This window comes from Daldinia caldariorum (genome assembly GCF_022478825.1).
Source record: "Daldinia caldariorum strain CBS 122874 unplaced genomic scaffold F4812scaffold_12, whole genome shotgun sequence".
In the NCBI taxonomy this organism is placed as follows: Eukaryota; Fungi; Ascomycota; class Sordariomycetes; order Xylariales; family Hypoxylaceae; genus Daldinia; species Daldinia caldariorum.
In genome coordinates, this window is record NW_025953048.1 from 670,240 (window position 1) to 693,227 (window position 22,988).

Here is a 22,988-nt window from a genome sequence, read left to right on the forward strand (position 1 = left end):
CTATGATCATAGGGTTTAAGTTATCTATATGATACATCCAATACTCGGCACCATGTTTCTGCATAAGAGGTACGTCAACAGGTAGGTGTATCTCACGACACTAGTTTAGACAGGCCGTTTGGGAGATGCCCCTCTACTCGACCATGATCATCAATATGCTTGATGAGCAGGCCCATTGCTGTATGCAGCAGGAGTGCCAATAACTCTTGGAAGGTAGCTATCGCGCGAATCGAGTTTGTAATACAGAAGTAGGAATTGTAGATCTGAGATGAGTAGGTAAATAAATAAAGGAGGGGGAGGGAAGGAGGGGGTTGGTTATTGTTTACACAGGGAAAGGTGGTGGCTGATAGATGCTTCGCGGTACTAGTGCTGTCTACGTATACTCGACGGCGCACCCCAAAGGGGTGCTGCGCTTTAATTAGGAATTCGGGCAGTAATTAAGCTAGCGTACCAGACTTCAAGTACTTCCAGTAAGAGGTTATTCCGATCCCTGTTACTTACTAAAAGCGGAAGAGGAACAATAATATTTTATGAAATTTTATGAATATTGGAAAATACTTTAAAATGCGTAGGAATTACACTTGTTCGGAAGTACTTCGGATCGAATCCCTAATCTTGCCCGTTTCCTTAATTAAAGCGCAGCACCCCTTTGGGGTGCGCCGTCGAGTATACGTAGACAGCACTAGTGCATGATTTTGCCGAAGGCTGGTAGAGAAAAAGGTTTCATTTGTACCTCAATGTTAATCGCGAGTAAACACGTCGTCTGTAATAAGTACCTCCTACTAGATGCCTGTGGCGGAGTGCATACATGTAGGAGGTACCTAGGTAGAGGTAGTTATAAGTAATTTACTTGTAGACCGCCCAAGGCCGTGTACATATAAAACCCCCTTCAGTCATGTATTATATTACATCCCTTTGCTCTTTTGTTTACATCAAGGGGCCACCGGATTCGATGAAACATGAGTCACCCCAACGCGCGCCACACGAACCCAACTTCATCTAAGTAGCTTCTACATGGCAGCGAATGTATACGGTCTCGCCTCTTACTTGCTTACATTGCACGTTACCGCCTCTTTGCTGGTTACTGCAGGTACCTAGAGATACTCAGGACAGTGACCGTTGACAAGTGCAGATCAGACCTAACGTCCCAAAAGGTACAGGCGTCTGCCTATCACGGAATACATCACCACCAATACATAATCTTAAAGTATTCTGTCGACCATGTATTCCTTTCTTCCTCTATATCCCTGCTGCTCTTTATCCCTGCTGCTCATGAGCCTATTCAACCTGCACTTTTAAGAAGCATATTAGCGCGTACAATAACCCTGCGGTTGGGGTTTAAGACAGACGCGCAATTTAGAAAACCCTGGCTATGAAAAAATTTTCACTGGAGTGGCCTGCATGATGATGAGTTGTTCGGCCCAAGGAGGCATTGACTACACCGCAGCAGTCTCCTGCAGCTGGAGATTATGCGCATGTTAATGACTCAGGCGTATCCATGGGTACATTGGAGTTCGGAAAATAAAGAATGTACCTGCCTACCTGATATGTATATTATGAGAGTGTCTAGCGAGAGAGTGTTTATTCATCTAGATATACCCATCGCACTTTTCCCCTTGAGTCCACCTCGGCGGACATGAGGGTAGAATGGTAGGTACCCTATGTTGCTCTTAAGTACCTCAGGGCAGGCACGGTACCTCCTAACCTGGTCTGGGCCGACATGAATCACACCATAAAAAAGGACAATGCAATAATAGACTACCGCGTGCAAAAGATGAATGTGGATGTTGAGATGCTGAGGAGCAAAAAGTCAATAGAACGTCGTGGCAGCTGTGCTTACGGATGTTGAAGCTGATAGGCGATCAACCTTCCAGCTAGGGCATATTTTGGGCTACGACTATAGGTATCTATGATATTTTGAAGCTATGTAATGCAGCCTAACATTGTATTGAGAAAGAGTATAGTTAGGTAACTAGCATATGGAAAATGTATGGTAGGTAGTGTGATAATACACTAATAATTCATCTAGTCCTTTTCTTGAAAATAGGAATACTTTGAGTGTGTCGAGAGAGATCAAATGTCCATTGTCTTTTCAGTTTTTGGGACTTGACTTTTTTTATCTGAGTCACTTTTATCCTCCACTCCTTTCTCGTCTGGATTTTCCACACGCCCCTTATTTTTATTCTCCGCGTCCTTCTCGTCTTTAGTTTTGCCAAGTTTCTTAGCGTCGGATACCTTCGTAGGAATCATAGCTTGCATGAAGCTTACTAAACGATGAGTTGGTGATCGTTCAGTGGTCTTGGACGGGGCTGCTTGACTGCCGTCGCGCTTCGTCGAATACAGCGGTCCGCCATGAATGTTTGCTCCCCTCCTTCCAGAATTTCTTTTCGGTCCAACTGACTTCGTCATGACTTTAAGGTAACAGATCGACTATGCAAATAGGTGTAAGTGGGGACTTCTGTATTGGCCGTGTGTGTTGAAGAGAATGAGAATCGGTAGTTCCAAATATTGCTTGTTTGGATGTTGGGTTCCTGCGGTAAACAAAGGTTAAGCTTGACCTCGCTCGCCAGAAGGTTGCACTATAGAGTTATGAAAATAAAATGAATTATTTACCTCTTATCATCCAGAGGTAAATCTAGATTACATTAGTTTAATGAACGGCTTTGAATTTTCAGCACATCTGGAAGTTTTGGGGGAGGAAGAGTTGAAAAGGTCGTAACTTATACAAAATATACCTAAACAAGCCCGTGCGCTGCTTGATTTTTGATCCCGTCGCTACAGGGGTACCAGGTAGGTAGGTGCGGGACCATGGGCATACTGCCTAACAATACCGAACCATACCTCCAATACAACCCTATTGGGGACCAAGACGCGCTGAATTCAATCGCTGTTTATAAATTCCGCATCCGAGGGAATATCCGACGTAATAAGGCGACCTTGGATACTCGACATTGAAGAAAACAAGTAGGATACAGCACCTTGAGTCTGCTTGACTGTTAAATGTCGAGGCACGTTCAACGCCTAACGCCAGGAACGCTCACAACTACCTCGTAATTTGTTGTGAGGCTTAAGTCGTCATAGTCCAAAAGCATACATGTTTCATGAATCCATTTCTTATCTGACGTATTGACAGAGAACATGGGTGGTGATTTGGTGATTGTTATCGAGGGGGGTCTTTCGGAGTGTAGCGTTGAGCTAAGCGTCATCAATAGCAACTGTCAAAGTCACTAATTCTTGCGATCGAACGTTTCAACGTCCAAGAAAACAATCGGGCTCGTGCCTTTTTTTTTTTAATGATCATGAATAACCATTCCATACATGGCCATCTTTTCAGGTTTGTACCAATTCAACTGAGCATGCTTAAGCTAAATTGGATTATTTCATCGACTCTTTACATCACACCAAGTAAGTGGGGTATGTAGAGCTTAATCCGAAGGCACATATTATCTGACCCAAAGTCTAAGGTTTCTAGGGTTGTCAAAAGTTAGTAAATAAGGTAAATCTTGACATTGCTTTGGTTATACGAGTTTCTTTAATGAAAAGGTTGGCTTTGTATAAATCCATTACTTTTTATGTATAGAGTTTGGAGTTGAGTTGAGGCTTACTTACATAGGTGCTAGATGAGCCCAGACGATTGGATCCGGGGCGCATTAGCGGGTAACCCCCACTATCTTACGGGTCATCCCGTCAGTGACCCCCTACCCTTTAAGCTTCGACCCTAAGGGGATAAGGCCTTTTCTAAGTACCTAGGTATTCCCTATATTGAAAGGAACCCCTAGCTCCGATATGCAGATGATATGCAGATGCGGATACAGAAAGGAAATCCGTTATACCTAGTACCCGGGGTACTTAGTATGGACCTGGATAGGAGGTATGTAACCTCATCCGCTATTTGGCAGCCACTTCTAGATCGGGAAGCTGTTGCAGCACATCATGCATCCGGTGTGTTGCAGACTTATACCTAGCGAATCGAAGGTAGACATTATTTTGGTAAAATATTTTAAGCGCTTGTCGCGCCTTTTCAGCAAGGGCGAAACCGGCTATCTTCGAGTTAGTAAACGGTGAGAGGGAAGAGGGGCACTCGACGGGCAACTCGACGGGCGCTCAATGGTGGATTAGGAGATAGTTTTTAACTCGTCAATAAAATGAGAGGTATCTAGAGGTAATGGAGGAGGGTTACCAGGCTTATAACATAGGTATTCTTATGGGTCAACCGTATCCAACTCGAGTGTAAACTGAGACGAGGTGTAATAAGAAGTGGTTATAACGCGTATATTCTATATCTGGAAGGGTTGGGGTCGGAGGATGTAGTTGGAAGTTACCTGGGTATATTTCAATTAGTAAACAATCACGACTCGTGAACTTGCCTGGAGGGTCGAAAGATCCAGGTAGTACCTTGGGCCAAGTCTTTGCTGTTATTGAATCAACCTCCTCATCCCACCTATCCTTTTATCGGGGTTGAAATAGCATATAATAGACGATTCGTAGATTGGAACCAGTGTCTAAGAAAATTCTGAAGTAGAATAGTAAACGTCGCGAAGATATCTAGCGAGGCCGTGTCAATATTTATATGAGACAGTACGTCTGGCCCCCTGTCAGTAAATAAATGTAGGTCAGTGCTTCCGAGATTAACATTAGCCTTGTCCAATCTCAGGTAGGTTTACAAATCGCTCTACCGTAGCCTATCGGCATTAATGGATATAAAACAGGTACCTACCTAATATATACGCCTCTAGCTCTGATCGTCTTACTCGGTCTCTTAAAGTCAACTTCAAATAATAACTTAAGAACAAACATGGTTGCTCTAACATAATGTTTAATCTAGCAGAATGTTTTCTAGTGGTATATAAACTTCCAGGTTGGCATTAGAAAAGTAGTGGCGGCGTAGTAAGGCGTAAAAGTCCTAACTGTATGCACCATCTTGCGTTACAAGCAGGGAGGGAACCCCCTAGTTGTGGTATACAGTCCACGGTACTATTTCAAAAGGAGCCTGGAGATAAATACTAAGACAAGGATACCTCTTCGAGTCTTTATGAAGTTATAAATTAACGATTCTGGTACCCTCCACCAGATTATTATAACGAGGGAGATACATGTTGGTGACCTCAAACTTTTGATGGGTTAAGCATCGCGGGTGGGGGGGACTGATATGCATGGATGTCTTAGCCAATAGATACCAAAGCAGTAGGTAGCTTGAATATGTCTCGTTCTATCAAAATATGAGGTAGAGGTACCTATACTAAGGAACAAGTACCTACCTACCTGGTAGACACCTGGTTATTGCCCCCATTTTTGGGCTGATCTTGTACAATCGTAGTCGGCCGAGCTCGCAGAGTCGCAGAGCCGCAAAGCGGCAGAGACACTTCACTTGATCTAAGGCGATAGGATGAGGTCTTCTTTCCTTCCCTCTTATCGGCAAATTCACCATGTTCCTATAACCTTATATTTATAGGAGGGTCAATGTTTATTTGGTACCGAATCTCTAGTCTTAAACGCAGCATCGCTTTCTTCTATAATAAAAAGAAATCCTTATGGCTACGCCGTCTCGCTTGGAAGAGGGTTATGAAATGAGGAGCATTCGCCAGGAGACTAGAAGTGGACAACAGTTTCCTAGTACCACGAACCCGCCGGAAATAACCCCCGGTGACAATGGTGCCGGTCAAGATACCATCCCGGCCAACTTCCGCAGTGATTTCGAACTTAGTATGTCCATACAGTAGGTACCTAGGTAGCTAATCGTTCAGCTAATTGAAAGCATAGAAAATGAAGCTCCTAAAGGTTGGCCTTCTATTGCCGCTGCACAGCTACACTATCCCAATTACAATATCTATCGCCGCTTTTCCTACCTTCTACATCGAGCCCTCATAGACCAAGAAACGAAGCTTGCATACCTCGAGAATAAACTCCGAGAACTCGATAAAGAAGACGAGCGTTGCAACTCCCCGAGATTGACTTCGCTGCCATTTGATCCTGAGACACTGCTTTCCAGCTACACTCGATCTCAGCGTGCTTCCATCCGACCAATCCCGACGACGTCAAGGGTAGATGATGCGCAGCAGACAACGGGATACAGGTATAACGAATGGAAGGATAAAGACCGCATCCTTGAAGCCTTTATTCCTAGGCTGAAGAATTACTGTTAGTATTTATATATACTCCTGAATGGGGTGCCGAATAGATAATACCTAATGAATAGGGGCTTGAAGACGAACTACTTCAATTCGACAAGGAAATGCAGAAGCTACCAACTATCTCTCACAGAGAACATACGGCATTTTATGAACATGTGAAGGATTATCATACGCTTGACGAGGCCGCGTATAAGTTCTTATTTTCGAATGAGGACTTCACAACCACAACCACTGACCGAGTGCATCAGTATTTCGAAGCGTTGATATACGGGAAGCCTCCAGTCAGATGGGTGAGTATCCCCCTTTTTAATTACTCATGCACATGAATTCTTAAGCAATTCGTCGTCGACAAACTATTATTTTCTAACGCTCCGTCGATATTTCAAGTTTTTCAGGAAGATCTTCGGACGGACGCACCGAAACAATAACCGAGACACCCCCCCTGAGGTCGAAATCAGCCACTCCGCTTTAAAGATGTTCGTTAAGGTCTCGGTAGTATTCGGAAGCGGAGTATTGCTGCTCTCCCCAGTTGCTATACTCTTTCTCGTGAACCTGCCCAGGGGCCTGTCGTTCGCGGTGGTGGTTGTTTTCATTTTTGCCTTCGTGGTCGTCTTGGCCTCCTTCAACTCTAACTGGGACACTATCCTCGTCGGCCTAAGCGCATATATGGCAGTGCTTGCTACGTTTTTATCTAATCTTGAGCAAGGGAAGACTCAAATATCTTGAAATGTTCTAAAGGGGGGTATCCTTGATGAAAACCTCGTTGAGAGATAGATGACTACCTCCTCCTATGTACCTAGTTTTGGCAACGAATCTCCTATATCAATGAATACCATACTTTTAAAACCACTGCATGATAATTTGCGGGACTTGAAGACAATCTTGTATTAGGCAGTTGTATATTGCTGGTCTTCATTTTAGACGTATATTTTATTTCTATCGTTTGTGTAACTTTGGCCAACCATCTACAGTACACTTCGTCCTTGTCCTACATATACGATATTCAAACTCCACCGAAATACTGTATTCACAGGCGTCTCAAAAGGCATATCGAACATTTATTGCTTTGATCATATGATCCAACAAGCTATAAGCAGTACAGAGTAGAATATTATGGGCTAAGGTTTTAATGAGAAGATGACTTAGCTACCCGAAAAGGGTAGAATTCGAAGAATGTCGTTAAAATTAGAAGATTCTACTGGCCAGCCTTAATTACATGGTTTAATCAGGGGTAACGAATCAGTGTCCCTTTCCTCTTACATATGATTGGTGCCGGCGCCTATGGAATAGGCGCCGCCTTATGCATGGTTTGCCTTATGCAAGGTACCTATGTCTCGACTTTGCTCTATGTACCTAGGACTTGATACGTTGAAGTTGGTTCAGATAAACGTGCTTCGTTTTTATATTCTTAAAACCGGTACTAACTTCTTTAAGCTTACCACCTCAGCTTGTTACCGGAGCAACCCTATCGCGACACCCTCCGTATGTACCTAAATAGGTAGTCTTAGGTCGATACTCAACTACGTACCTAGGTAGGCACCTAAGGGAAGTAGGCAGGTAGGGGTCCATGGGAGGCCATCAATCTTGAATAAGTGGCGTCATTTGGACCTATCTCCTTTAGGTAATAGTATGAGTATCACCTTTTCTATCCATGAGCATAACCAACTCACTGCCGTCGGGGATGTATTTTCCGGGGTACTTATCGGATTCGGGGTTTGTTTTCATGAACAGAAATGAGTAAACAAATAAATCTGGGTTCTTTTGTGGACAGTTATCTCCAAATTACTACATTGACAAGTGATTTGAAAGGGTGGGCCTAGACAGTTAATGCGTTTTCATATAAGGACATGGTCATTTCTGACTACACGACAGTTGTCCTTAATATATGGTTGTCATGGTTTATTCAACCAGCCCCCGGATTTTCTCTCCTCCAATGACGTTACATCTTTTTGTTAGGCAGTAAATTGCAGTACGGCTTTTTACTGTGGGTATATATATACAAGGGGCCTTATCTACCTCACAGCCTTACCTGCTCTGTTCAAATCCCCTGGTGATAAACCGCGTGATACCTCTAAATTCGGGCTGGCCAAGTACCTGGCCGCCAGGTACTCGGCCGTATATGTAGGGCTAGGACCTAATCTTCCACGCCGCGGAAAGTATACATAATACTTATAAAATTGTTGAGATGAACCGCACCGGGCAAGAGGCCCCCTTGTCCAACTCATATGTAGGTACTGTACTTCTATGCATGTTGCAATATCATTATGAACCCCACCGACATATGCGATGTACTAGGCAAAGCAGCGGTACCTAAGTTGTATGTAAATTCTCACCTAATACCTAGCATCTTTGACCAATAACAAAGTATGAGTAGCGGGCAGGTCACATAATCTGCGTCTTCCGTTAATGAACCTCCATATCTTATAATAAATACACTTACCATTTCATCGCTAGATTGGCATCAATAGCATTCAAAGGCGAAATAACTTTAGCTTACGTCCTTACGACTTCTTTAATAATGATTTAAAGGTGAGGCCTAAAGGTATTTTCTGTATATTAATATATAGGCACCTATCTAAGTACATCAGATGAATAAATGAATATGTTTCGCATGCAATACCAAAGCTGCGACGAGTACCGAAGACAGTTTTGGACGTCGACAAACTCCTCTTACGAACAATAATAGGTATAAAGGCCCAAACCCTCCCCAGTTATATATATCTAGGACGATCATTGCGATCCCTCCGCGGTATTTCCTCCTCCCTCTCGCGTAGTTTCGATTAGAGTCGGTTGAGTATGGTGAGTATAGTCCCGCGTGAGGATATCTGATCCCTTTGAGCGACCACGTCGATGTTGTGATCTACGTTTCGATTTACTATTATCCCTTCTACCCCGTGGGAACAGTCCGCATAACGAAGGCATCGTGCTATGTAGAGGAAGAAGCGGCTTCACTGTGTTGGCTGGGGACTTAGGTAATGATTGTAACAGTTTCGATTTAGTTGACTTTGGGGATGAGCGTCAGTTTAACGAGTGTGAATACAGAGTGCTGAGGTAACAAGAGATGTGTACAATGGAAGGGGGCATTAGCTACCTTTTATGGGAGGCTCTCAGCCGAGTATGTATTCTTGTTTGACTATACACCATCATGAAAGCCAGAAAGGAGAGATTTCTCTAGCTTTTTATACGCATTTTCTTTCTCTTAAGCAGGGCGTGGACTCACCTTGTAATCAAGACCACGAGTCAGCCTTAGGGCTCCAGAGAACAGAGACGAGAGCTCATTGCCCAAGAAACTCTCAGAAGTACCGATGTAAATTCTATTCAGGTGGCTTGTATACAAGGGTTCTTTGTGGAGATGCTCATACCGTGATGTGTGCTCAAACTGATGGCTGGGATGAAAGACGCTGCAATGGCAGGGTTAGCCTAGTCGTAATCGTGCCGTGGTAAGAGCTACTGATGTCCCTGTAACTTCGCACCGATAAATACACACCCTGGGGAGATAGGTATAAGGACGCGTCGTCGATACCTAGGCTGTATGTAGTGCGCTTGATTAGAACAGTAAAGCATACCTACCTTTCATACCTATTCCACGTTTTCCAGGTGTTAAAGAAACGAAGTGAGATTGATTTTTTTTTTCCTGTGCCCGCCACCGTGTGGGAAAAGGAAAGCAGATAGCCCCGGCCCTGTAAAAAGTACATGCCAATTCGAATCGAGCATCGGATAATAAAGATTCAATTGCCCAATAAGCAGATAAACGGTGTAGGTATTAGAAACTCGGTAGTAATGATCGTTAATTTTCCCTTTGCATCGACAGTAGGGACCCTGCGTCGCTTTGAGATTTGTTGGGAGTAAGGGATATGACGGAATGTCACTAATGATATAATCCTAGCGTCCATCTCTACCTAATATTAGGTACTGTTCGGTATTGCCCCTGTCAACAGAACCGCAGAACCATGGCTCGTGCTAACATCTTCCCGTCCCTCTAATGATATCTTTCCGCTAAGCGTTTCGTGGGAATCCGTAGCATGTTACGTACAATTTTTGACGTGAACATTTGTTCTTTCGTATTCTAGAACTCTCCGTCCCAAAGCCCTCGCGGTAATTCATAGGTTTGGCACCTAATTCTGTCCAGTTTCATAATGCGAAACTGAGTGCTAGCGCGGCCGCATAAGTGACCTCTTCATCTGTCCAAGACATTTCGGTTTGGTTCATGAGACATTCATTTCCGACGGCGAATTTAACTCGTAATCCGATCTCCGCAATATTTCCCATATTAATCAGCGTGGCACATAGGTGCCTTAGGGGTGGGTAATCGTGTCGTGGTCGCGATACCTTAGGTTAGATAGTTGGGTATGGTTAGGCTGGTGCCTTTTGAACCTCCATCACAGCTTCCTTTATAAACTGTTTCCAACTTCTCTTCCCACTTATAGTAATGTCTCTTATGGAAGCTAACAGATTCCAATTCAGAAAAGACCGAACATTAAGAGGCAGATTGATAAGTACTCGAAAGTTTCGGCCCGAAACTTTGGTACGCAGGTATCGGCGGCAGCTAAACGGTACGGGCCGGATCAAGTGGGGCCTAGCACCGTGCCGAAGAAAATAGGGGCATCCGAACCGGGCAAGATAGATAATTTAATGCGGGGTGCAGCAATTCGTCCGATCTCAAACCCGGGCTTGTTTAGAAGCTCATGAACACCACAGCTCTTTGCAACTGCGATTCGCAGTGTGCAGTGTGCAGTGTCAACTGTTACCGATTTTGCACGTGCGTTGCCCAATCGCGCCTGTCTTGAAGGTATTGGCTCCAGATGAATAACCTGCCATCCTTTGCTGGCATTCCTTATTCAGCTAGGTGCATACAGTCTAACCGTTATAGAAAGACATACTCTGGACCGCGCGGATTCGGGCATAAAGGGTTACAGCGGACTCCATTGAGTTCGAGTCTGTTTGCTGGACTTTTTCTTGCCACCCCCAAGCCAAGAACCATCGCCTAAGTGGAAGGGTCAGTCAATATATTTCTCCAAGCTAGTCTAATCGTTGTGGACTCCGAATTTGTCGCTCTAAGAACGTCGGTATGATATCTTTCACAATATCGAGACTTACTAGGAGAAGGTAGGATTTGTTGAAGATGGGCGAAGATCAGCATAGCGGCGTTGTCTTCTAAGGAATTGAAGTTAAGTGAAAGAAAAATGCCAAAATGAGATTGGAAGGTGGTGAGGTCTTATTCCCATTAAGACGCTTAGAAAGAAGGTGGGGGTGAATGTCTATTAAGTAGGATGCTCAACAAGTACCTACAGGTATCACAACGTCTTGCAGGTAGACCAATGTCTCTCATGGTTGTGTCCAATCACCCATCCTTTGTCTCTTGCGACTTATTATCGGAGCTCCGTTGGTCAGTCAGCGTTTGGATAGAGCCGATAAAAAGGGCCATAACATTTGAAAACCTCCATTCGTCCGGAAAATAGTACACCAGTATGATATCCCTACCCACATCTAATGTTACCGTACGCTACAATCCATCGCTCCGCTATCACATGTTCTAGCACATGGCTTGAGATCTAAGTAGAAGACTTTAGGAGCATTATGATTTGGGCCTGATGGTTTCCACTCCCACAATATGACCCCCCCACAATGTGGCCCTCCCACAATGTGGTCCCCCTACATTGTGGTCCCCCTAAGTAGATGACAAAATAATTTATAGACACATGTATGTAAAGAGGTACCAAGTTTGCAAGTTATTTTGTTGCCCACTTGCCTCCTACGATGTGACCCCCCTTACAATGTGGCCCTCTTACGATATGGCGATCCCATATAGGGCCATATATGGATAGGTGTAACTATGCGCATGACGGGTGCCTGATCATGATTCTACGCAGATTTCCCCGCTAATCTACTCGCATCAAGCCCCAAACTAGAATAAACGAGTCGGGGTGTAACTGACTTCACTTCCCCCTATTACATCCAAAGCTAAACAAATATGTTCTTCGGAGTTAAAAGGCGCACTCGCTCAAAGATGATACGAGTTTCTCGATAGACTACCTAGAAACTATAATAAAGTCATACTTTTGAGGTTGTCGAGCGGTGACTGTTGATGATAGACCTAGGAGCAAAAGCCCCGCCAATCTTAACCGATAATCTTGGGCTTCGGCCGTGAGGCGAGGCGTTCCGAAAAGAGTTTCCATTCATAGTAATGAGGGGGATAGCACACATCTGCAGGCTTTTCTCATCAGTATAATCAGGCTCTCATGACCTTACATTATGAAAATCAGACTGGTACACACGAAACAGACCGCGAGCTTATAGTAGGTGTGTATAAGAAGAGACCTATTTTATATATCCAGACGACTTTCCTAAAGGAGTGCTCATTTGGTTCCCTGTTAGGATGAGCCCCTATAACGACTAAGTTTCGAGAGAACTTCAAGCAGCAGTACAACATCCGGCTATTCTAGTATATGAACCCCATCGCCTTAACCGTTCATCAGTTATTTCCATAGCCACGATGTCCACGATAGACGCACTCAGCCGCATTCCTAAGTAAGCAGATTTACCTATGTCAATGAGATAGTTGGATTTGATGCCCAATGCCGTAGACGATAATAAGATCATCCAAGTTCTACGACAGGTGGCTTATGTGTTACCCTCATACCAAAAGCCCGGTTACCATGACGCTGGCTAGCACCAGCTTTCATGAGGCTGTATCAATACGTGCCTCCGTCCTAACAAGATGTTCGCTGGCTAGTGATTTCCAAAATAGGGAGATGTTGGCTCAGAGCTTTTGAAAATGCTGCACTCCTTTGTCAGCGCGCCAGATTTTATTGGCTCCCCCTCAGCATACCGCTTTTACGTTAAGAGCTACGAACCTTTAGATGAAGGATCTAGCGCGATATGTTGACGAGGCTTGCGTTCATATCTGCCTTCATCCTCACCGCTCTATTATGACTTGCACTCTAAACGCACAGCATTGAAGCATCTTCTCTTGAGATCAAATCGCACTACACCCTCCCCGAGATACTGGCCACTTTTTCGACCGCCTCATGAGGGGGCCAAGTTGGGTTTCAAGCGAACTGGAGAGTTGCGAATGCTTTTGCCAATTGTTCGCATAGACGATCGATGTGACGATGTGTTCAGCGGGGCTAAACGGCAAGCCCGATGCCCTGAATATAAATATAGGAGAGAAACGCGAAGATAGCAGGAAAATAGAATAGAATCCTACACCTCAGTAAAATTCTTTCATAATGGCGAACCAATCTGGCACTATTCCAATCCTCCCGCTGAACAACACGCAGTTGCACAATGGGAACAGTAGCCGCCAAACCCCTACTACCCATTGTAAGCCGGAACAAACTACGAGGGAGCATCAAAACCATTATAACATATACGAAAGGATTGCTTCTGGTAGGGTTTAGTTTTTTTTTAAAAAAAAATCATTATAATCAATTATGTTTTACATCACATGTTAACACTTACGTCCCAGCCAAAAGAGCAGCCGGCTTAGGGGAGGATGATTTCTATACCGATGAAGACGTCCGTAAGTCGAACCACCACACAAGCCTTTCCATGGAATAAAGTCCTAATAGAACGTGTTCCAGTCAATTACTCGCCCCCTGGCTGGCCGTCAGTCGCGTCGCAGCAGATGTATTTTGGCAACCATAGTAGCCACAGGGGCTTCTTCCCCCTGACACACTACATCCTGACGTCTTACGAGCTCAAGATCTCCGTTATCGAAGACGAACTAGACAAGATGAACTGCGAGGATAAAGATGCGGGAGGAAGGCCACTGCTGTCCCTCCCTTTCAACCGCAAGCAATTCGTCGCCCGTTGCCGCCAGGGGGTTGGCCATCTGCCGCCACAATGCTCCGGACCAAACTTGGACGAGCTCGATCGAGAGACGCAAAAAGACAATCTTGCAATGAGCGCGAGGATCCTGCTAAGAGAATACCGTATATCTTTGAGTCGCAAGTCGAGAAATGTATGTACTAATATTGAGTGCGTGTATAGTAAATCTTCTTCTCCTGCATCGCGACATCAAAAAGCTACCGGGCGTGTCTCGGGCTTCACACGAGACTCATTTCGAAACCGCATGGAAGCGCCAGAGCTTTAATGGCGAAGCATGCGCGTTTCAGCGCTATATCGACGATTTCGTCAGCACGGAGCCAGATGCGCATTTCGCGCGGTTCGAGTCTCTAGTTTACTATATAAACGATTGCTGGTTCATGGTAAGTCGGATTCATTTACCCCCTTCTCCTCCCCCTTTTTTTTCTCTCCTATTTTTCATTCATCCCTTTCCACAGGCCTCCTAGATTAACATACCCACCTAAGAAACCACTGAAGCACCTCTGCTACCTCTTCAGCCGCTCTACTCCCCCCTCCTCCATCCCCCCTGGCGGACCGCACATAACTTACAGCTTGCGGCCCTTCCGGTTCTTTCTGAAGATTTTCCTCGCAGTCGGCAGCCTGTTGCTCTCGCTCTTCCCCATCGCGCTCTTGTTCCTGGAGACCGATTGGTCGCGCGCGGAGTACTTGACCGTCGTCGCCGTCTTCTCGGCCGTCTTCGCGCTTGTCATACTCGCCTTCGAACCTCGCACGGTGCCTATGCTCGTCAGTCTTAACGCGTACTTCGCAGTGCTCTCCACGTTCCTGTCGAACTTGCCCATGTAATTTACGATACGACCTAAAAACGAGGTTGTGCTACGGGAGATTCAAACACCTTTTCAGTACTAGGAGGTGGTTGCCTGATGTATGTGACGAGTGATCGAGACGAGTGGGAAAAGGGGTTACCCATTACAGCCAGCAAGGTAAAGTGAATATCATTCTGTTGACGATCAGAAAGCTTGCTATCGTGCCCCATATATTTTAGATCTCATAGTTCTAATGGTGTTTGAGGATAGATGTTACGGTATAGTGAACATAAGGTCGTCTTGAGATGAACCCTGGCGGTCTCCATTAATAGATTTTAGCTCTTTACTTTCGATGGTCTATCTGTCTTAAGTCGTTTTCAACTCTAGTTAGGCACAATAAATGACTATCGAGACCGGTCATTATTGTTGATTATCCGAAAAAGATGTCCGCAAAAGAGTAATCGGCCATGCACAATCGTCTATTCCCTTTCATTACGAGATAGAGTTGAGTGTAACTTATGCTGCCTCATTAATGAGACGCAAACAAGCTCTAGAAGGACCAGTACTAGCATTGTAAGCCACACGCTTCTAAAGGCCTCCATGAACGACGCCAGTACGCCATCATACCAGCCGTTAGGGAGGTGCTTCAACTCGTCTAAATCATCTCTGATTCTACTAATTTCTTCGGCAGCCCCGGGGAAATCGCCGAACCGCCCCCAGAGTTCGGACTTCAGCACATTTTGATAAATGGCTGATGCAATCGTAATGCCGACTGTCCCTCCGACAGATCGAAACGCGTAAGTAGCAGAAGTAACTACGGCTTGGTGTGAGTGGTCTACTGCAGCTAAACAAGCTAGGAGAGTGATAGTGAGCATGCCCCCCTGGCCAGAACCAAGAAGTAGGAAAGCAACCATTAGATGCCACTCTGGAGAGTCCTTATGCAGCGTCGTGAGTATAACAACAGAGGCGACCTGAAGTGATACGGCGGTGATACCTAAGGCCAGCTATCGCAAGATTAGCCATCTACAGAAATCACGAAGACTTGCTTACTATAAATGTATTGATTTGGAGGAATAATGCATAGCATGTTGAATCCAAAGCTACCAAGAACTTACTGCTCAATAGTTAGCATATGCGCTAAACAATGAACCGGAGAAGTTTGGGACGGGTTTTCTCATACGTACCATATCGACCGGTTTTCTTCATGACTAAACCACTCCCAATAGAGCAGATAGATAATCCGATAGGTGCAAAAAGGATAACCACCCCAGAATCCGTCGAGGAGCTTCCGCGAGACTGCATGTAAAGAGGAACATAGAAGAGAGCCATCATATTTATCATCGTGCCTAGAAGGTTGGTCATGCAGGCTGTGAAAACAGTCCGGTCTAAGAGAAGGCGTACTGGGATAATCGGTTGTTGAGCACGGGATTCCCATAAGATAAAGGCGGCGAAAGCTACCAGCGAAAGAGGTAAAGTAGTTAGTGGCAAGGGATGAATCCATGGAACCAAGTTTCCACCGGCATTCAAGCCAAGTAATAACAGGACTAGAAACGTAATGAGCGAAAAGACGCCTGTGAAGTCGATGCGGGCTAAGTATGACTTCCCCGATACTTTGGGTGGTATGCGAACAAGATAGGCGACCAGAAAAGCTGAAACTACGACTAGAGGGACCTGGACCAAGAAAGCAAGACGCCAGCCCCAGGCAGAGTTGTCATTGACTAGGCCACCGAAGATACCGCCTAACATGGCACCGGCTCCGTAACAAATATTACCCATGCCCTGGATAACTCCCCGGTTCCGTAGAGGGATGAGATCGGTACCGACAAAAGTAGATATGGACATGAGGCCGCCGCCACCAATGCCAGCAACAACTCGTCCAAAGATCATAGCATTTTGATTATGCGCAAGACCGCAGATAAGGTTACCGGCAGCAAAGAAGACGTTGCTGAACACGAGACCAGGGCCTCGCCCGAAGATATCCGTTAGCCTCCCGGAAATGGACTGGCAAGCGGCATTGGATATGAAGTAAGCGGTCGCGAGCCAAGACAATAGACTTAAAGATCGGAACTCGCTAGAGATGGGTGCTGAGAGAGTGGCGATGATAGTAGAATCGATGGCGCCAAGAAACACGCCTATCCAACAGGTGAAGAGGATGAGCCATAGTTTAAACCCTTTCACTTCATCGACAATCAGAGTCTGCTCATCGTCGTTGTTCGCCAGCGGGGATTCCTCGGCTGAGGTGCCGTTCCCATTTTGATTGCCCAACAGCGGCGTCCTCTCATCGTTGAGAACGGATGGATTCCCGTTTACGAGGACTAGAGGAGCGGGTTGAGTGGATATGTCATCAGCCGCCATTGACAGTAACTCTTTCGCCTCTCTCCGCTTGAAGGTTTAAACAGTAACTTCCACTTTAGATGAGAGTAGGAGGTAAGTATCAATGTTTCAAATTTTCTGGGAACTGAACACTTTATATAGGTATATAGGTATATATATATTATCAAAAAGGAAAAAAAGAAAATGAGATTAGAGTATAATAACGGTGAGATATGTTTACTTTGATTTTTACTCCGATTTTGATTATTCAGGAATCAGAAAGGGAATATCAAAGATTAAAGATGGCGATATCGAGTCGGATTTAACGAGTTATGCTGTAGTCGGGGCTCAAATACCCCGAGCATCGGCATCTAGCGTGCGCCTTATCGGGAGGCTGGAGCTGGTATACTTAGGTAATGATGTTAGGTGTTTAGCGAAACTTTTCGTAATAAAGATTTTGATAAGAATGCCGATAAGATACCTGCAACACAATGTGTACCTAGGCAGCTAGGTACATAAGGTATCTGTTTTGATTTCAAGAGGCATTTACATATTTACTAATTCCTATAGCTCATGTTCAAGTAATGGAGTTATTAGTGTATATAGAAGTTCCCTATGCACGTAGGTGCTTTTGATGTTTAGCGCCAAGACGTTGGACTTAGAGGCGCCTAAAGTTAGTAGTTGCTCGGGAAACGACAAGATCTAGCAAACACGAAAGGATGCAGTGTGCATGATCTCGGCAAAAGATGCGGAACTGACATCATAGGTGCTGCAGGGGGTACCAAACTGGTGGCAGTAGGTATTGTATAATACAAGACGTAGCCGGGACGACGTATAAGCTAATGCGAGCGGTAGAGGGGATACCGGTTTTATTAGTTATATGGAATATAGACGAATGTTCTACCAAAAATTTCAAGAATCCGTACTTAATGTAGGCTGCCTGCCTGCATGTGAATGATATTAAATATATTAAATATACTCGAGTAAAGTGAGACAAAAAGAACGAATTAGAAAAGTTGTGCTTCTTATATATTATATATTCATCCCACCAATTTTTCCTTCTTTTTTTGGCGGTTATTGCGGAGTAAATGAAGGAAATATTTAACTCTATCTCTGTATCGCTGGTATTGATGATTCTGCCTTTCGTGTCTTAAGATTATCCAGTGGAAATAACATCGAAGAAAGCCCTTATGAAGGTAGTGTGGCTCAGCGCTTACTCTTAGGTGGCTCCCATAGGCTGTGTTCGTTGGGAAAACAGCTCTTCGGATTGAACATTAGAGGTTCAATGTTCTAGTTGATTGTGGCTGAGCTTAAAATAGACTGCTCCCTAGCAGCAATACGCGCAATCGCTATTCATCAGCGTAGGTCATTTGATGTCAGCTAAGAGGCCTAAGGCTGCTAAGGTCCCATTGTAAGTATTGTACAATACATTAGGCCCCTCCATTAGTACAGGTATGGTATGGTATGCATTGTACCTTGCTAGGCAGGCATAAACACAAAACCATTCATGCGGGAATAGGTCGAGTACATGATCATAATATTTTTATTTTATTTTTTTCATGAAACCCGATCATAATTCACTGACTTCACTTTTGTCTCCAGTTCTCCTATTTTTTCTCCCCCCTCGAGTTGAAACTTCACCTAAGCCCTTGTTCATTTTACCTTTCGACATCGTCATCAGCCGCAACGCCGCCCCTAAAATACGACATAGCCTTCTTGGCTTTTGTTTCCCTCCTGTAAGCTTCTCGTCGCACTACTTCGCACTACTTCTCCCAAAAGTCGAAACCTTCTGCTGCATGTTCGGCAAATCTGCCAACTTAAACTTAAACCTTCTACATAGTACTCCAGAAATCCGAGCTCACATTAAATTAACCTTTGGTCTACAAGAATTTAGCGTAGCCATAAAAAAATGGCATTATTCGAGAAGCTAGATGTTAATCCCGACAAGGTGCCCAACGCCAAACTTGGCCTCCATATCTTCCAAGCCGTCCTCGGCGTAGTAATATTCATCCTCGAGATCGTCTTATTTCGAGCCAAAGATTCACTCATCAATGGCAACGATGGATGGCCCTTTGGCCTGGTACGTAACATACCTCATTATCTTATTTTCCACCTATACTCCCGTCCCGAAAAAGCAAGATACCAGATAGATATATGGTCAAGAACTTATGAGAATCGTGGTAATAGTGTTTTCTATCTATCCCAGCCTGGATATACCTAGGCCTAGCGCCGCGATTCGAACGAACTCGGAAAGCTGCCCAACCGCATGCAATGGTCGTTATTGACACAATCTTCACCATTTTCTGGCTCTCTGCTTTCGCTAGTCAAGCGGCATATAATACAGCCAACTCATGCGGGGAAGGTTGCGCCGTTAGCAAGGCTATTGTCGGAATTGCCTTCTTTGAAACGTAAGTACCTCTCTGCCTAGATAGCTAGCAGAATGGTCTATCAGAGTATATCTCACTAACTATTGCTAAAGGTTAGCATGGGCTGCATCCACAGCTGTTAGTGTATACACTTTGAGATACTACCAGCGTACCGACAGTCTACCCGGCTACGAAAACATCGGGACCAGCCAGAACATCGATCCCGACAAGGCAGCATTCTCGATGGCCCCGCACGACGAGGAAGCCTATGCGCCCGTACAGATGGATGACCACCACGATGACGATCATCACGCCGGTGCTTATGACCCGGATTCGTTCGGTGGTCGATTCGAAAACGACACCGCATACCGACCACACAGCACTTCTCCGGCCCCTCTCGAGAACCCCTTCGATACCTACAGAACGCACAGCACATCGCCTGCGCAGAGCGATCTGTACGGTGACCCCTACGGCTCGCAAACATCCAGGCCTCACATATATGCCCCACCTGCGGCTGATGAATACGACGACGACAGGCCGGTGCAATTCCCCAGCGCGAACTACGACCGGACGTTGCATTAAGCTGTGTTTTTCTTGTCGGCGTAACGATTTCCTGTTCCCGAGGATGCGCTTGGGAGCTTTATGACGATCCTGGGAAAGTTCAAACCCCTCTAGGTATATAGGATAAGAGAGTCGTTTGGGATGAGGTGGCTGGCTAATACGAAAAAAAAAGAGGAGAAAGAACTTCACGACGGTGATCGGTGTTCCGGATGCCTATTTCATTGTGGTACTTGGGGATACCAGGATAGTGCCTACGGTTGTTGCGTTTATGTTTTTGTGTTCCGATAGCATAGTGTGCGAATAGACCTTGCAGGGAAGGGTACCTACATATTGGCTTTGTATCACACTACTATTTCTGGGATTTGCTGTGTTGCTCTGTTGCTTTGTTACTCTGGACAATGCGTATGCCTTTGTAGACTCGAGAGATGGCTTTGTAGTAGGTAGCTCATGCCTTTTGAAGTATATACCGAGGACCAGCTTCTTAGCTAGCTAAAATAGTAACATCCATAACGCCTTGCAATGCAGTTATTTAACAACTCCATCCACCGATTCCAGTCACTTGTCACTTTGCCCCTTTTTTTCAAGCTGAAGAACTCCTCCATTTCTTAATCCTCCTAGCGATATCCGCCTCGGTTTGCTGCATTGGGTTTAACTTACGGTCCCTCGACATGGCCTTAGTATCATCGCCATATTTATCCACGAGGCTCTGCAACCACTCGATTTCTCGCTTGGTCATGGTCCGAGGTTTTTTGTTTACAGGCCGGTTGGCCTCTTCCTCCAGCTGCGCAACGACCTTATTATTATCTCCACCCGCGTCCTCGATCCCACCCCACTCTTCAACTTCCTCGTCTTCGTCTTCGTCTTCGTCTTCATCGTCCTCATCCGAGTCGAGGTCGTTCAGAGGGTCGTTCAGCGGGTTGTCCTTCTTCCGCTTCGACCCGCCGAGCACGCGCACGATCTTGCCGTTCTCGTCCCGCTCCACGCGCACCTCGCTGACGATGGCGCCCGTGGGCCGGCTGATGGCGAAAGGGTCGACGGGCTTCGTGGCTCGTCCTTGGAGTTTCTGCGACGCTAGGTTGGGCTCTACGCCGCCGGTCGGCGCTTTGAGGCGGGACACGAGGCCGAGGCGGCGGTAGTTTTGCGTTGTGGTCTCTTTCTTATTCCTGTATCGCAATCTCTCGTCTTAGCTTCCGGTATCTTCTAAAGCGCCCTTTTCGCTGTACGACTAGAGGGATAAGGGATATATAGATTAGGTAGGTACACAGAGAGGACTCTTACCAATTCTTAGCGACTAGATCATTCCCGAGAGGATTCAAAAGGCGCTTCGATCTTAAGGTCGACGAAGGCTGGCGAATTTTGGAGCGAGAGGAACGCCTCTTGCGCTTCTGGAGATCTCGGCCCATAGCGTTGTTGGATGCGCAATTCTGAGTTGCTTAAGTGTATGGTATACGGATCCGTACTTATTATAGAATCAATGGTAGGATAATCCAGCAACGGATTGTAGAATGCAGGTCGCTCCCAAAATTTCTTACAAGCACCAAGCGCAGATACCACTTCATGATAAGATAAGAATATAATCTTATCTTTGGCTAGTCATCAGTTGGCACGTGCACTCCAACTGTCCCAAGCTGTCAAGCCGTCAAACTGTCAAGCTGCCAAAAGCCGTTCTGCTTCTGCGATTTTGTAGCTAACCTTTTCATCATCTTTCTGTGCTGTGATCCTCCAGTCCTCACGCCAAAATTCGGCATTCTTGAGAACAAGTGAATTACCTACCACTCGTTTATTTATCATGTACGTCAGCCCAATGCTTGTTGGGCTTGGCGCTGTGGTTAAGTAACGATGAAGGTGCTTCTAACAGATATACTGATCTTCTAGATATCGTTTACACATGCATAGCGTATAACTTTGAGGAAGTCTTCTACAAGTACCTATATATCTACTAATATATCATGACAAAAACAGTCTACCTCTTAAGCGAGCAGGGCAGTGCATGGGAAAGACAACGAGACGATGCTACGTATTCATTATTCCTACGTGGGACTGTAGCAACTATAGACTAACGACTGTAACTGAATCCTTAAGTCCCGAGATCATTCCAACACCAGAAGGGGAAAGAAAAAGAAGAAGAAGAAGAAGCATAGCAAAGTACTACACTTGACGTTACATACAGTACTTACCTCTTTCCCAACGTTGGGACTGACTGGCTTTACTCACAGATACGAGTTACCAGTTCCTGTCACCTCGCTAAAGAAAAGAAAAAAACAAATAAAATAAAATAAAAAGAGTTGCTTAAGGGTCATCGGCAAAGAGTTCAAATAAATTTACCCCCAAACTCTGATCGATCGCCGACTTTCTGCCCAGTAGGCTTTCGTGATCCGACTAATACTAGGGTTCCGGGTAGGCCAATCGGTAGCCCAGTGAATTTCTGGAACCCGCCGATGCGGCCAAGCCCGCGATTTTGATGCAATGGCCCGCCTACTGCACGTAGAGTCGCATAACAGGGGCGTAGATTAGTTATCGATGAGGAATGAGCCCCGAGCGCCCTCCTCTCCTTCGATCCAAGTCTCGAATCACGGAGCCACGCCCCCAAAATGGTACCCCTGGCTAACAAATCCAAGACCTACTGGAACCCGCGAAGAAGAAGCTAAAATATCGTGCTTCGGGACCTGGAACTCACCATCTTCGTACCTACTTTCGTATGCTACCCAACTAGACTACCTGACTACTTGCGTGGGATGCCCTATCTCTTCGCGCCGCCGCCAAAGTAGCGCGCTGCTTGCAAGCCCCTCTAACTAGGAACCCTACCCTCCTTATCCTCCTTGCCCTAGTATTCATGTCGCGTCGGCGGAAGATCTCGGATCCCGGAGTCTGTATCTGCCAATGAATTGGGTCGGGGGGGGGGGGGGGGGGGGGGGGGTGGTGGGGTTGGGGGGGGGGGGGGTTGTGGGGGGGGGCGCCGGGTCCGGGGTGCGGGGGGGGGGGGGGGGAGGGGGGGCTGGAGCGGG

General features: G+C 45.6%; 5 protein-coding genes across 5 annotated transcripts; 3 read left to right on the top strand and 2 right to left on the bottom strand.

Moving 5' to 3' along the window:
• Positions 1-5,356: 5,356 nt before the first annotated feature.
• On the top strand, positions 5,357-6,905 carry F4812DRAFT_465730 (uncharacterized protein). Its single transcript, XM_047938478.1, has 4 exons — positions 5,357-5,703; positions 5,761-6,138; positions 6,207-6,421; positions 6,519-6,905. The coding sequence occupies exons 1-4, from the start codon at positions 5,532-5,534 to the stop codon at positions 6,855-6,857; spliced, it is 1,104 nt and encodes a 367-aa protein (XP_047788794.1). The 5' UTR covers positions 5,357-5,531; the 3' UTR covers positions 6,858-6,905.
• Positions 6,906-13,360: 6,455 nt separating this feature from the next.
• Positions 13,361-15,288, top strand: F4812DRAFT_465732 (uncharacterized protein; the record flags this gene model as incomplete). The annotated part of the gene is made up of 5 exons (XM_047938479.1): positions 13,361-13,454; positions 13,600-13,653; positions 13,715-14,065; positions 14,124-14,341; positions 14,445-15,288. The coding sequence occupies 5 exons, from the start codon at positions 13,361-13,363 to the stop codon at positions 14,781-14,783; spliced, it is 1,056 nt and encodes a 351-aa protein (XP_047788795.1). The 3' UTR covers positions 14,784-15,288.
• On the bottom strand, positions 14,475-17,098 carry F4812DRAFT_465736 (MFS general substrate transporter; the record flags this gene model as incomplete). Its single annotated transcript, XM_047938480.1, has 3 exons — positions 14,475-15,747; positions 15,794-15,857; positions 15,924-17,098. The coding sequence occupies 3 exons, from the start codon at positions 17,096-17,098 to the stop codon at positions 15,223-15,225; spliced, it is 1,764 nt and encodes a 587-aa protein (XP_047788796.1). The 3' UTR covers positions 14,475-15,222.
• A 1,380-nt stretch (positions 17,099-18,478) lies between these two features.
• Positions 18,479-20,328, top strand: F4812DRAFT_80023 (uncharacterized protein). Its single transcript, XM_047939449.1, has 5 exons — positions 18,479-18,580; positions 18,659-18,792; positions 18,951-19,136; positions 19,244-19,464; positions 19,536-20,328. Exons 3-5 carry the CDS (start codon positions 18,966-18,968, stop codon positions 20,002-20,004), a joined length of 861 nt encoding a protein of 286 aa, XP_047788797.1. The 5' UTR covers positions 18,479-18,580; positions 18,659-18,792; positions 18,951-18,965; the 3' UTR covers positions 20,005-20,328.
• On the bottom strand, positions 20,283-21,515 carry F4812DRAFT_79982 (ribosome biogenesis protein Nop16). The gene is made up of 2 exons (XM_047939448.1): positions 21,262-21,515; positions 20,283-21,146 (listed from the first exon to the last, which is right to left on the bottom strand). Exons 1-2 carry the CDS (start codon positions 21,384-21,386, stop codon positions 20,564-20,566), a joined length of 708 nt encoding a protein of 235 aa, XP_047788798.1. The 5' UTR covers positions 21,387-21,515; the 3' UTR covers positions 20,283-20,563.
• Between the last annotated feature and the right edge of the window lie 1,473 nt (positions 21,516-22,988).

Excerpts from the sequence above, each read along its gene's own strand:
- F4812DRAFT_465730 (XM_047938478.1), top strand. The coding sequence starts at position 5,532 with ATGGCTACGCCGTCTCGCTTGGAAGAGGGTTATGAAATGAGGAGCATT. Across the intron at positions 5,704-5,760 it reads CCGCAGTGATTTCGAACTTA|AAAATGAAGCTCCTAAAGGT; the intron begins GTATGTCCATAC and ends TTGAAAGCATAG. Across the intron at positions 6,139-6,206 it reads TCCTAGGCTGAAGAATTACT|ACGAACTACTTCAATTCGAC; the intron begins GTTAGTATTTAT and ends AGGGGCTTGAAG.
- F4812DRAFT_80023 (XM_047939449.1), top strand. The coding sequence starts at position 18,966 with ATGGCATTATTCGAGAAGCTAGATGTTAATCCCGACAAGGTGCCCAAC. Across the intron at positions 19,137-19,243 it reads ATGGATGGCCCTTTGGCCTG|TGTTTTCTATCTATCCCAGC; the intron begins GTACGTAACATA and ends TCGTGGTAATAG. Across the intron at positions 19,465-19,535 it reads GGAATTGCCTTCTTTGAAAC|GTTAGCATGGGCTGCATCCA; the intron begins GTAAGTACCTCT and ends CTATTGCTAAAG.
- F4812DRAFT_79982 (XM_047939448.1), bottom strand. The coding sequence starts at position 21,386 with ATGGGCCGAGATCTCCAGAAGCGCAAGAGGCGTTCCTCTCGCTCCAAA. Across the intron at positions 21,147-21,261 it reads GATCTAGTCGCTAAGAATTG|GAATAAGAAAGAGACCACAA; the intron begins GTAAGAGTCCTC and ends ATTGCGATACAG.